The sequence below is a fragment of the Talpa occidentalis genome, unplaced genomic scaffold (assembly GCF_014898055.3).
Source record: "Talpa occidentalis isolate TD23 unplaced genomic scaffold, MPIMG_talOcc4v2.1 talOcc4.8, whole genome shotgun sequence".
In the NCBI taxonomy this organism is placed as follows: domain Eukaryota; kingdom Metazoa; phylum Chordata; class Mammalia; order Eulipotyphla; family Talpidae; genus Talpa; species Talpa occidentalis.
The window spans coordinates 24218002-24232153 of NW_023605194.1; the positions used below are offsets into that span (position 1 = coordinate 24218002).

The 14152-nt window shown below is 43.0% G+C and overlaps 1 protein-coding gene across 1 annotated transcript in view; it reads left to right on the forward strand.

Moving 5' to 3' along the window:
- Positions 1-430: 430 nt before the first annotated feature.
- The window catches only part of ALDH18A1 (aldehyde dehydrogenase 18 family member A1), a 41788-nt gene continuing 28066 nt past the window's right edge, over positions 431-14152 (forward strand). Inside the window, 5 exon segments of the mRNA XM_037497647.2 lie at positions 431-596; positions 2942-3065; positions 9618-9832; positions 13020-13169; positions 13263-13367. Coding sequence (XP_037353544.1) covers positions 2978-3065; positions 9618-9832; positions 13020-13169; positions 13263-13367 — 558 coding nt within the window. The 5' untranslated portion in view covers positions 431-596; positions 2942-2977.

A 14152-nucleotide genomic window follows, 5' to 3' on the forward strand; every position in this document is an offset into this window, starting at 1 on the left:
CACTGGGGAAAGCTTCAGACCAGGGGGAGAATTATTTGATCGCGGTGCCAAAATCTCCCCCACACAGGGGCACACCCACTTCAGGGGCGGCGCTCAGCCGCGAGCGTGGCTCTGCAAAACTGTGTACATTGACCCACCCTATTTCCTCGGTGTGCTCGGGATACAACGACCAGCGCTGACAAACACACCTTATGAAACCCACCAACAGCTGAAGCTCCAGGCTTCTCCACCCCCTCCCCAGAGGCCGGCAGGCGCGGCGCCCCGACACCCGCGGCGGCGCCCCAGCCCGGCGGGCGCTCCCCGGGACCTGCCGCCCCGCCTCCCAGCGCCGCCGGCCTCCGGGGCGAGCCCGCCACGTGGAGCGCGGGCGCATTCTCGGAGAGCGCCTACGCCATCGCCGCGGCGCAGCCTGGGGCCGGCGCCTCGCCCGTACGTCAGCGGCGGAGGGCCCGAGGCCTGGGCTTGCTCCAGCGCCGCTGACGTAACGTCATCTTGCGGGACGTGGACGGAAGGCAAACGGGAGCGAGCGGGCGCCGGAAAGCATCCCGGCCTGGAGTGCGGGCCGGGCGCGGGGCCGGGCGGCGGCGGGGAGGCAGGTACGCGGCGCGCGGCCGAGCCCGAGGGGCGGGCGGGACGGCGGGACGGCGGGGCGCGGCGCCCCTGCGGGGACTCGGGGGGCGCCGGGCGGCGGCGGGAGGGCGCGCGCGCGGCAGCCGGTGGCCGCGGGGTCGGCCCGGGCGGGTGGGGTCGGGCCGCGAGGGGCCTGGGTGCGGGCGGGGGGCGGCGAGGACAGACGGGGCTTGTCCGAGGCGCGCGGCACGACCCGGCTCGGTCCCATATGCTCGCGTGCGGAGGCCCAGTGACTCCGGGGCTCGGTACACCCCACCTCCCTGCCCATCTGGGGTACCCTCAAATGGAGGAAGTGGTCAAAGCTTGAAGACCCAGTGACCCCACCCCACCCCCAGGCCCCGTCTCCGAGCCGGGGAGACCAGAACCAGCTTCCAGTGCACCTGCAGCGGTGATGGTGCTTTGTCCTGGCTTGTAATCGGCCACACGCTGAAAACCCCGAGGGGCCTGTGTGTTTAGGGGCTTTCGTGATTCTCTGCAAAACCAAGCTCCCCTCCCTCCTCTCCCCTCCCCTGGAGGAGACTAGCTCGAGAGCGCCTTTCGCAGGAAGACGTACAGTCGGTGAATAGTTCCTTCCTGGCACTTGAGGGTGCTCCCACATTCTCCCATCCACCCCCTCCCCTGCCCCCCATCTTTTTGCTCTGCTCTGACACGATAGATTTATCATCATATCCAAGCCCACGTCTCTGGGTGAAATTGGTTATGACTAAAGTTCAGTTCTCTGATCACGTTAGTAAGATAAGGGTTCTGTTTAGAATGTGTGAAAGAGGTACTTGAGAAACATCCGGGGTCAAAAGGTGGAAGCTTTTTTCAGCAGAGGACTCTGAGTCTAGACACAGAGACAGACATACACCCTTTGCTCCCTGGAATCAGCTGCCTGCCTTTTGAGGGCTAATAAACTCTGGCCGAGTGAGCTCTCCATTGCAGTGAGAGAGGGGGCAGTCAGAGGTGGTGTGATACAGGATAGGAGTCAGGAGGCTTGATTTCTAGGTCAGTTTTTAAACTAATGACTTAGTGACCATAAACATTCAGAACTTTCAGTTGCTCTTAGGTAAGAGAGGGATAAATGGTCAATAACTTGTGATTATATCCATCTGGAAAATGTATCCTGTGACAGATCCTGAAAGGTGAAGACATCATTTAATTCTCACAATAATCCCATGAGTTCCTTATTGTTATTGTCCCTGATTTATGAATGAGGTAACTGAGGCTTGCAAAGATTAAATAAGTAACCCTCCAAAACATACACAGCTAGCAAGTGCAGAGCTCAAACACAAATCTGTCCAACTCCAAAAATTCATCTCTGTCCTGTTTACCCTACTGTCAGTGGGAAGTTTCCCAGGTGGGGAAAGCAGCTATAACATATGAACTGGCTAAAAGCTAACTGTAGCATTCAAAGTTGGACATCATACATCCTACATAATCCTACAGGATGATGTCCAACTTCAAATGCTAGAGTTGCTGGGAAAGGTGTCACAAAAGAGATAGAACTAGAATTTCAATGTTAATGTTTGATGATTTTACCCTTTTGGCTCTTACATAGGCATTTTGGAGAATTCACATATGACTAATTGTTTAGCAACAGTTACTAAAGGAATTTATGTTAGCAGCAAATGCGGACCAGGGGCTTGTATGCTTCAGGGTGATGCCACATGCAAGAAAATCAACAAACAACTATGACCCAGAGACACACTATGGGGGTTGGGGGGCGGGGAAAGAAGGAATTGGGGTCAAAATAAGGGGGTTGCAATTGTATGGGGAATATAAAAATAAATTTTTTTTAAAAATGCCACATGCAGACATTGCATTCCCTCCTAGGGATGCAAAAGTGTGTTTTAGATTCCTGTGGGCAGCAAGAAGAAAGACATGGCAGCAGTCTCCGGCCTTTCCTCCCTTTTCTGTGTCAACAGGATTGAGCTGGCAGTTCACATATGTGGTTTTCATAGTTCTTTTGGGAGACGCTAACCAGAGGTGAAGATGGCTGTTTATTGGACATTGGATCTGTTACTAGTCTATTAGAGATTCCTGTGGTATAGGAATTATGAAGATTCATCAGTACATAAACATTGTACCTTAATGATTTTTTTTTGTCATTCAAAACATTTATAATCTTTAATTGCCATTTGTTTTCATAAAAACTAAGGTGGTCCTAAGAAAGGCAGGGCGGAAGGTAAGGCCTGGAAAGGAGTCATTTGTTCTTTCTTTTCTATATATAGAGAAGGTGAAAATTTGAGCCAGAGACAAATTCGGATACTCAGAACAGGGAAGTAAAGGAAAATGAAATATCTCATATTTCTCATCTTTTTTAATGCAGTCTGCAGACACTGCTCAGTGATCAGATCATCAAAGAATGTTGAGTCAAGTCTGCCGCTCTGGGTTCCAGCCCGTCCACCAGCATCTCTTGCCCTGGGTCCAGTCCACAACTCTTTCCAGATCTCGTATGTACCATAGGAAACTTTCAAGTGTATTAAAAAAAAAATGTAATTTGGTGGAATTAGCCAAAGACAGTAAGCAAGGACGCAGCCTACTGGTAAATTGTTTTAAGTGTTTCTATGTAGCAATAAAGTAAAACTTGGAGGTGTAGAAACATGTTACAGATTGTAGTAATGGTGTCATGGGTGTATGCTTATCTCCAAACTCATGAAGTTATAGACATTAATTTTATACAACTTTTTGTATGTCAAGTAAATAATGAACTCAAAAATTTTTTACATACTTAAAGTTACCTATCTTCATTACCTGCCTCTGCTTGCCCCCACCCCCCCCCCCCATTTTTTACAGGCTTCTTTTGTTCATTACGTTTTCAAAATTAAGTTTTTAATTTTGAAATAATTATAGATTCACTTGTAGTTATTAAAACTAGTAAGATAACTCCCTTACACATCAGTTCTCCCAATATGTCGACGAGGATACTAATATTGATACAGTCAAGATAAGAACATTTCCATCACTACAATTCTTCAAGGTCCACTTTTATGGCCATCCCATCATTCCCATTCCTAACCCCTGGCAAGCCCAAATCTGTTTTCCATTTTTATAATTTTGTCATTTCAAGAATGCCATATAAATGAAATACTATAGTATGTAGCCATCTGGGATAGCTTTTTTTACTCAACATAATTGTCTGGAGTTTCGTTCATGTTGTGATGTATATGTCATTTGGTTCCTTTTTATTACTGAATACTATGTGTAAACACATCTGGTTGTTTCCCTTTTTTGAGTGAATATAGTTTTCACTTCTCTAGGATAAATGTCCAAGAGTTCAATTTTATTTAGTTAGTTTCATAAGAAGCTATCAAACTGTTTTGGCAGAGTGGCTGTTCCATTTTACATTCACACCAGCAGCGTATAAGTCTTTATCTTCACCAGCATTTGATGTTCTCACACCTTTTGATTATCACCATTCTGATAGGTGTATAATGACATCTCTCATGTGGTTTTTAACTTGCTTTTCCCTAATGACTAATGTTGCATCTTTTCATGTATTTAGTTCCCACATGTATGTTCTCTTTGGTGAAATGTCTTTCGCTCATTTTTAATTAGATTGTATGTTGTCTAGATGCTAATCGTTGGTCAGATTTGTGGTTTGAAAGTAGTTTTTCCCTCTCAACTGATAGCTTGTCATTTCATTCTCCTAACAGTTTTTCACGGAGGAAAGTTTCGGTTGTTTTTTTTTTTCTTTTTATTAAAACCAGTTTATCAAATTTTCCTTTCATGGATTGTACTTTGGGGTCAAATCTGAAAATTAATTGTATAGCCTTAAATCCTGAAGGTTTTCTCTTGTTCTTTTTTCAGAAAATTTAATGGCTTTGCACTTACATCCACTAACCATTTTGAGTTAATTTGTGTATATAATGTGAGGTTTAGATCATGGTTCCCTTTTTTTGCCTATTATGCCTGGTGATTCCAACTCCATTCCTCCACACCCCCACAAAGTAAACACAGTCATGTAATTAAAACACATGAAGAAACAGAACATTATCAAACTGTAGAAAGTACCTCCTACCTCATGTTCCCTTTTGATCAGTAGCTCTCCTACCCATAGTAAGAAAAATCACTCTCCTAGTTTCTAATCTTGCATCTTTTTTTCACTAACATGTCGATGGGGTTCATCCATGCTGTCAGCATCCTTTGCTAAAAGACCATTTATGACATACAGAGTTCACTATCTCCTTGATACCACCTAAATCTTATCAGTAGTCTATTTCTAAACTTTGCCACAAGATATTTTGCTTATCTACTAGTCCAGCTTATCATTACCCAGAAAAATCTCTATTTCCCATTCATGTAATAAAAAGTATAAAAGTTCAGAGTCTGGAACTAGGCTCCTTGGGTTTGAAAACTAGCTGTGCTACCAATTTAGTGACATTTGTGGATTAGATCCCAAGTCTTTGGACCTGGCTCACCTGCACTGTGGTTCTGTGTCTGTATGTATGTCAGCTCTCACTCAGGTTTAGAACAACTTGTTGAGGGGATAGGGCAGCGAGACTCATCTGGGATGATAGAGCATCTCAATTTCACATGGTCTCTCCTCCAGAAGGCTATCCCTGACTTCTTCACATGATTTTTGCAGGGTTAGAATTTATAGTGTTCCATCTGCTACATTGTATTGGTCAAAGCAAGTCACAGTGTCAGCCCAGATTCAAGAAATAGAAAAGTAAACTCCACCTGTTGATGGAAACTTAAAAGTATTGTGGAACCTCCCTAGTGGTGCAAGGGGTTAAGTCTCCGTTCTTCAAGCTGTGGCCAGCCACTGCAGCATAGCGTTCTCGATCCCCAGCCAGGGAGCTAACCCACATGATGGGGCAGAACTCTCCTGTCTCGCCCGCTGCTCCCCTCAGCAGTGTTTTTCAGTAGATCTGCCTGTTCTGCTCCCCATTCTGTCTCTGGTGAATCCTCTCACCCACCAACTCTGGCCTACACCCCAGTTCTTGTATGCATAAATAAATAAAAATAAATCTTTAAAAAATAAATTAAAAAAATAAAAGTATTGTGGCCATTTTTGCAGTCTAATAATGTTGACAATTTGCTTAACTTCTCTGGGCTTGAGTTTCCGTTTTACAAAATTAAGTTAATAATAAGGTGTTAACTTTACACATGAGGTAATGGGAATTCAGTATATTAATGATAGCAGTAGCTAACACTTTCATAATATATGCTAATATTTACTGCATATTTATTTTATGCCAATCCCTGTTCACGCATTAGCTGCTATTATCTGCCACAACTTTATGAGATAAGTAAGGTAACAGCAAGTAATCAAAAGGGTTGAGATTACAACACAGGAAGTCTGGTTCCAGAGCCTACACTTGTCCTTTTACAGCCACTCTATATCTGTGTAAGGTTATGAATATTAGCATAACTCCTGGTACATAGTAAATTTTCACATCAGTATCATTGTTCATACTATTCTCATTATCTTCACTCACAGAAGGAGGCACTTTCTGATCTTTTCCCTAGCAGGTTTGATTTTTGCATTCTGATTTTTCTGGAATCTGGAGTCCTTGTTCACTGACCATGATAAGCAGAAAGCCGAAAAGAAATAAGGCAAATGAGAAAGCATATAGACCACAAACACAGAAAGAAGAGGAAGGCCAGGTTGGGAGATAGAAATCATGTCAGGTCTCTTCTAGTTCAGACCCACAGCCTCATTGATTGGTGAGCATAGGGACTCTGCCGCTGAACAGGAGAAGGGTTTCTTCTTTGGAATATGATTCATGCCACTTCTGAGGAACATGGACAGACATTCCCCCACCACTCCTCCAACACTTGTACATACTTATACACCTCAGTATTCCTTCATGCTGACCAGGAGGAAATGACTTTTTTTAGGGATTTAGTACATGTAAGTCTCTTAGATAATGGGTATAGAGTACTCATTCATAAGCCTTGGATTTTTCCTAACTAATTAAAACCTTCTCAGACATTAGTATGGACCCTAAAAAAGCATAACAAACTGTAGAACACAAAAATACTCCCCAGAAAGGTAAGGTCAGTTTGGGAATGTAAAAGCATTGTTGAACAGGAATCACAGAAAGCCCTAGATCCCATGGAGCTCTCCTTGGTGCTTGAACCCACTGGATTTGTCGTGACCCAGTTGTAACTAGAATGCCATGGCTGGCACCTAGCCATGCCATCCTCTGCTGATACATACTTGTGTCAGGTGTCTCATTCATGCTAACCTTGTTTGCTGGATTCTGATTGGTTTCTTCCATTTGGTTACCTAGACTGGCATGACTGCCACCACCTGTGTCCTAGGTGCCCATCTGGAATGTCCCACCCTTGCTCAGCAAGCTTCCGGGGCAGGACAACTCCTATTTTGGACAGGAGACAATAATGGCCAGCAGGCCAGTCCAGACCTGTGTCAAAGTGATATTTAGCTCTGAGCTCTGCAGACAACCACTGATAATCCCAAGTCCAAGTCCCAAAGGACCTCTCCCACTATCACCCCTCTCTCAGATCAGCAAGACCAGACAGTTATGTATTCAATTTTTAAACTTAGATTTAAGAATACACACACACACACAGAGACAGATTAAAATTCCTGAAGACTGAGCCAGCACACCTATATTGATAATCTGATGAAGAAAGAGTTTTCTACAAAACAAAGCAAACCAGTTCTTTAGTCCCCAGCAGGAAGGATAACTCCCTTGTGGCTCTAGCAAGGATGCCAAGCACCAGTTCTGTCCTGGATGATGGGCTTCCTGAGTAGCTTGGTGCCAGAAACTGGACTGCAAGACTGTTGTGAAAAAAGACCCTGTCTTCTTTCTTATAGCTCCACAAACCTGAAAGGCAGTCACTTAAAAAAAAAAAAGGGTGGTTTTAAAAGGGGAGAAAGGACTCTTTGCTACTTCATTGAGAGTGTTCTTTCTAATATTTGTATGTGAAGGAGACAGAGAGGGTGGAGAACATACATATCCTCTGGTCCTTGAGAAGATTCTCCCTGCTTTACCCACCATTGTTACATTGTAGAGAAAAAGAGGAAAGCTTGATTATAGTTAGAAAAGGGAGTTAGTGGCTAGGGGTTAGGAGATAAAGGCAATGGGCCTAGAGAAATTGTGAGAAATCTGTTTATAATATAAAAGGAGTTGATTTGAGTGGAGAAAGCTGTATTGCTATAGTGCATTTATAGAAAGTCCAAAAGGACTTTCCACAAAAGGTGTGGAATGATTACTTTAGTTCGTTCAAATGTTTATTCATTTCATGTAATGATACATAGAGATCTCTTTGGAGAGGAAAGATCTAAAGTTTAGCCTGCTGAAAGCCTCCATTCCCCAGTTGTGTCACTTTTTGTGATCACATAGTCCATCAAGCAAAGGTCCATTTGCTGTGAGATTACCCACCAACAACTGAGGTCCACAGTCAGCTTCTCTCCTGCCCAGCTTGCTTCCTGCCCATGTGCTCATTCTGCTGTATCACTTGCAGTTAGATCAGGTGCATGTACCAGAAACCCAAAATAATAATGGCTCAGACAGAATAAAAATCTACTTTTTCTCTCTTTCTCCTTAAAGAAGCCTGGTGTTCCTGAAAGGAGGGAGACAGTCTAGGGCTTCTGGAGTAGCTATGGGAAATCATCAGGCATCCATGCACGTTATTTCTTGTTGCTTCACAGTTCTTAATGTGCTTTCTTGTAGACTGAAATGATCTTTGAACTCCAGCCTTCATGCCCATGTTCCAAAGAGCAGGGTATATTAAGAAAGAAGGAAGCATGTTTTCTTTGTATAGAAATTCCTAGAATCCCACATAGCATTTTTACATGTATCTCCTCTAACTAGAACACATGGCCATATCTTGCTGAGCAAGAAAGTCTGGGAAAGCAGTATTTTGATTGGTGGCAGTGTGCCTGGCTATAGCTTGGGGAACTGTTCGCTTGTGAGAGAAAGGGTGGATGGGGAACTTGCAGGCTGCCAGCAGGAGTTGGGCCCATGAGAAGTGGTGAAGAGGTGCAGTACCTGATAGTCAGCTCTTGCTGCTTGACTTTTGGCTTCATGCTGATATATTGGGAGGGGGCCTCCTCAGAAATCTTTGCATTGTAATAAAAACAAATCTAGAAGGCTTGCTTTGGGACAGAAAAAAGAATGAAGAGACAGTATCTGAATCTTAATGTTCCTTTTTCTTCAGAAAGCTATCCATTTTCTTTTATCATTGTTACAGCCATCAGGATTCATGCTGCCATGTCAAGGAGAAAATTTGTAGGTGGATTAGTTACCATTTTCATTACTTGTAGCAATTACTATACACTTTATCATTGTTGCTAAACAGATTTATTCTCTTTTCTAATGGTATCTTTATTTAAAAGCATACATATTATGATTATGAAAACAATGCATTTTTACTGTGTAAATTTGGAAAATATAGACAAGAATAAAGAAGAAAATTAAAAGCATCCATAACCCCATTAAAAAAGAAAATATTAATATTTTGATTCATTTTTTTTACAAATCTGCTTTTCCTGTGTACTTAGATATGTATTTGAAACTACAACATACTGAAACTGTAACATATCATAAGCATTTTCCTATGTCATAAAAAATTCTGAAAATGTTAATCTTTCTACTCCTTGTTGGACATTTTCTCTGCTTCTGATTTTTCCTTTTATAAATAACACCCTTATGAGCAGTCCTCTGATACATCTCATTGTCTCCATCTTTGGTTAGTTTCTTAGAATAAATTTCTGAACTTGGAATTGCTGGATGAAATGATGAGAAAAAATTTAAGAGTTTTTATATATTTTGCCAACACATGTTCATGAAAGATTGTTTCATTTAAACTCTTTACAAACTGAATGTGCCTGTGAACTGTCTGCTGGCTATAAATGCAACATAATACTAGAATAAGAATGAGGTAAATATGGCTTTTGAAACATTGGTTTTCCTCAGTCAAGGATAATAAAGCTATTTTGGGGTGGCATAATAATGTGCATGCATCTTTTTAATGAGAAATTACATTATTTCTTTTCTTTCATTTGACTTTGCTCTTGGGCCTCACAGATCGTGTCCAGCCTTCAGCCATCAGACATGTTCGTTCCTGGAGCAACATACCCTTTATCACGGTACCCCTCAGCCGTGCACATGGCAAGTCTTTTGCCCACCGCAGTGAGCTGAAGCACGCCAAGAGAATTGTGGTGAAGCTTGGAAGTGCTGTTGTGACCCGAGGGGATGAATGTGGCCTGGCACTGGGGCGCCTGGCCTCTATTGTTGAGCAGGTAATTGCCAAAATGGAAAATTCTGCTGCACTAAATTAGAATAGGATTTCTAAGCTGTTCTTTCAGATTTACCAGTTTATGAAAATGATTTTGATGTGATTGTTATAGGTTTAACCCAATTTGGAGACTCGCTTCCAGTGTAGGTGACAGTAGAGGATGGCATCCCAAGGAAAGCAAAGAGAGGTGTCACAGTAGAGCTGATTTCATGCTTTTCTTTCCTTAGGTTTCTTAGTGATAAGGAACAACTGTATATGAGGGTGATTCTTAATCCTGACTACATATTAGAATTTTCTGAGAGGCATGAGATGCCTACTTCACATTCAACCATTTAAGAAGTATCTTTTTTTTTTAATTTATTTATTTATTTGTTTGTTTGTTGTTTATTTATTATACAAGCACTGGGTACAGTCAGAAGCACAGGAGGGTGAGAGATTTCACCAGAGTCAGAGTAGGGAGCAGAGCAGGCAGAAGGACCGAAGTACACTGCTGAGGGGAGCAGCGGGCGGCAGGAGAGGTCTGCGCGCCATGTGGGACCCTCCTCCAGTGGCCGGGGAGCAGCTGGGCATCGAACCGGCGCTGCAGAGGCTGCAGGCAGCTTCGCAACCCAGTGCTCAACCGCTGCGCCACCAGGGCGGCCCTTAAGAAGTATCTTTAATAAGTTCTCTAAGATGGGGCTCAGTCATCTGTGTTTTTAAAGTTCCCCAGGCAACTCTCCTATATAGTCAGGTTTGAATGTCCAGATAAGTGTGAATATTGAGCTTCCCCCCCCCCATTTTTCCTTGGCTTTTTCCTTTTCATTTAACCCAATCTTGAAATAAGCTATCATTGCAAAGATTTCCTAAGTTCAGATATTTGAAAGGATTCATCAGACTATAAAGAGAATACCCATGTAAGTCTTTAGTTTAATAGTAAAGGATATAAGGCAGTAAGAAAAATATAAGCAGGCATTGGGAATCTCACGTCCTGTGTACCAGCCCGCCATTGTCTTTATTCACACAGAGACTTCACTCTGTCTCCAGATTGAATAACCAAGAGGTTTACGCACAGAATCTTGGCTTTGGAAGAGCTTAAAGCAGAGTTTCCATTGGGGATTTTATGCCCCCCAACCCATGCAAGCAGTCTAGCCTCATCTGTTAGTAAAGAAAGACTATTAGTACAGAAATTGACTTTGGAGATGGACACAGGAATTTTGAACTTTTAACATCACATCATAAGTCCCACCATTTTTATCTTTTCGTAGAGCAGGGATCAGCAAACTCTTTCTGTAAAGGGCCAGATAAGTACTATTTCAGGCTTTGAAGGCCATGTGGTCTCTATTTCAACTAAGCTCTTCCATTGTTTCCCAAAAGCAACCATATACAATGTAAAAATGAATGAGTCTGGCTTTGTTCTAAAAAACTTTGTTTACAAAAGCAGGCAAGGTTAGATTTTGACCTACAGGCAGTTTTTTAACCCCTGATCAAGAATCCAAAACCAGATATCCAAAACATTCCAGGGATAAAGCTTGAGCTTTTTCCATTTAAGCTGTGACTCCATTCTGTACTGCATAGCTATATTTTCAGTTTTTAATAAACAGCTTTACTGAGGAATTGACATCTCAGGAAACTGCTATTCTGAAACTTGATGTGATTTTCTTCTTACATTTTATGTACTAAGCAATTATTATCAAATCTGCCTCCTAGATTGAGTCCATTATGTCAATTCAGTTTAGCAAATATTTATCAAAGGACTACATTGTGAGGGGCTTACTGGCCACTAACTGTGATCTCTACCCTTGGGAAACTAGAACTGGAACTCCCAGAACGATTGGATACTTGTTCAAGGCAGTAAATATCCAAAAGAGTGGGCCTGAATGACAGTGACTGACAGGTCCAGAAATGGGAAAGTCAAATGAAATAAGACAGTCAACTGTGGTTCTTCCTGGGCTTCCTAGGAGAGCTGGGGTTAAGGTTGGGCCTTCACACCTGGTAGGATTTGCATTGACTGAGGGAAACTGTTCTACACTGCAAAGATTGCAGTGCGAATGGTGCCCCTGGAGCTATGCAACCCAGTGATTCTGGAGAAAGGAGACTCTCCAAGTGGATCCCAGATGAAGGACAGAGATGAGTTTGGCATGCTGACTTGAAAACAATGGTGGTGGTTTCCTAGGGAAGGATGGGAAATAACATCAATCATTCCATTAGGACTTTGAAGCTAGGCAGAGGAATTTGGGTTTAATCTCAGAATCAGATTGAAGATTTTGAGCAGAGGAGAAACTTGATGGAAATGGTAGGGAGAAATTGCTAATGGTTTGCATAAGTCACCAGCTACCCTTCGAGGGACACCTGTAAACCAAATGGGAGGGATATCTAGTTCAGGGCAGTACTACTGGGCAGAGCCAGCTGTTTTTCCAAAACATCTGATCATGTTAGATGAACTTGGGAACCAAGGTAAAGTGACTTCCACTAGCCAAAGGTGGGATGAGCTGAATTAATGGACCTTGGTGATGATCATCAATACCTGCTAATATGACCAAAAAAAAGACAGCCAGGCATATGTGTCCCCTTGATGGACATCATGCCCATTATAAAGAATTTTTTACAAAATGAAGCAGTTTACAGGATATACAGACTATGGTAATGAACTACATATATCACAGAGGAATAGACAGGTAGGAATATTGACTGTTAGCATCTGAGTCTTTGATTCTTTGAAGGGACCTGTGCAAGAACCACAGCTGGCTCTAGACAGAGCAGAGCAGAGTCCACTTGTGTCCCTGGTCAGACAAAAGTGACCCATGTGATCAGACATGCCTCAGAAACTGCTGCCTATCCCCAGGTCAAGCCTTAGACTCTGAGAAGCCCTCTGCTAAGTTTATGTTGCATTTCTTAGTTCCAGAAGCCTCTGGACTTTATTTCCTTGAAAAAAACTTGACTTTCTACATTACAAGCACCATTAAGGCCAGTGGATGCCAAACCAGGTTACACACAATCACCTTTTTAAAAATTTCTGATTTCTATGTGGCACCCCCCTTTTTTTTAAGGCAGCATTCGTAATCTGTGTTTTTACCCAATAACCTTGATTTTTCCAGAGCCAGCCCAGTGCTGGCCTATAAACCAGCATTTGGGATCCGATTCACTCATTAATTTATGCTACCTGACTCTGTCGCAAGAGGAAAAGACTCTGTCTTTTTGTTCCTCAATGTCAGGTATCAGTGCTGCAGAATCAAGGCCGAGAAATGATGCTGGTGACCAGTGGAGCTGTGGCTTTTGGCAAACAACGCTTGCGCCATGAGATCCTTCTATCACAGAGTGTGCGGCAAGCCCTGCACTCGGGGCAGAACCAGCTGAAAGAGATGGTGAGTGCTGCCTCCCCACCCCCTACCCCATGGAACAAAGCTCCTCAGACGTCCCCTCAATCCAACCACACCTTGTCTGTTGGTGTATTACAGGCAATTCCTGTCTTAGAAGCACGAGCCTGTGCAGCCGCCGGACAGAGTGGCCTCATGGCCTTATATGAGGCCATGTTCACCCAGTACAGCATCTGTGCTGCACAGGTGAGAAGCTGACCTTTGCAAAGGATTGTGGGAACTGTGAGGTTGATTCCCATGGAGCAAGGGAATTATGAGCAGAACTCTGGAGCTAATCTTGGCTTCACCACTTGCTAGTTGGGAGATCCAGAGAAAGTCTTTAAATCTAACTTTTTTTTTTTTTTTGCTTTAGTTTCCTCATCTGAAAAATGAGGAAATATCCAGGCCTATTTTAGAGTTTATGAAAAGACCCAATAAGAAAGTATATGAAATGCATTTAATATAATACCTGGTACACAGTACATTCTCTAGAAGTGTTAACTCATTTTCATTATACTAATAACTCTTAAAACTACCGCAGGTACTAAGACTTCTGAAGACAGAAAAGTTAGATGTCATTATTTCGGTGACTTCTTTGAATTCAGGTGACTTGCTTATCTTTATACCTGATTGCTTTACAATCTAGATAGAGAGAAAGGAATGCTGGTGGTGAGTTGATTTTTCCTTCATTAAGAAAATATTTACGTCCTTCCCAGTGGTGCAGTGGGTTGAGCGCAGTGCTGTGAAGCTGTCCTCAGCCTCTGCAGCACGGGTTCGATTCCTGGCCAGCCAGGGAGCAACCCACATGGCACAGCAGACCTCTCCTGACTCGCCTGCTGCTCCCCTCAGCAGTGTATTTCGGTCAATCTGCCTGTTCTGTTCCCCACTCTGTTGCTGGTGACTCCTCTCACCCCCCACACCTCTGGCCTGTACCTTAGTTCTTGTATGCATAAATAAATAAATCTTTAAAAAAAAAGAAAGGAAATATTTAT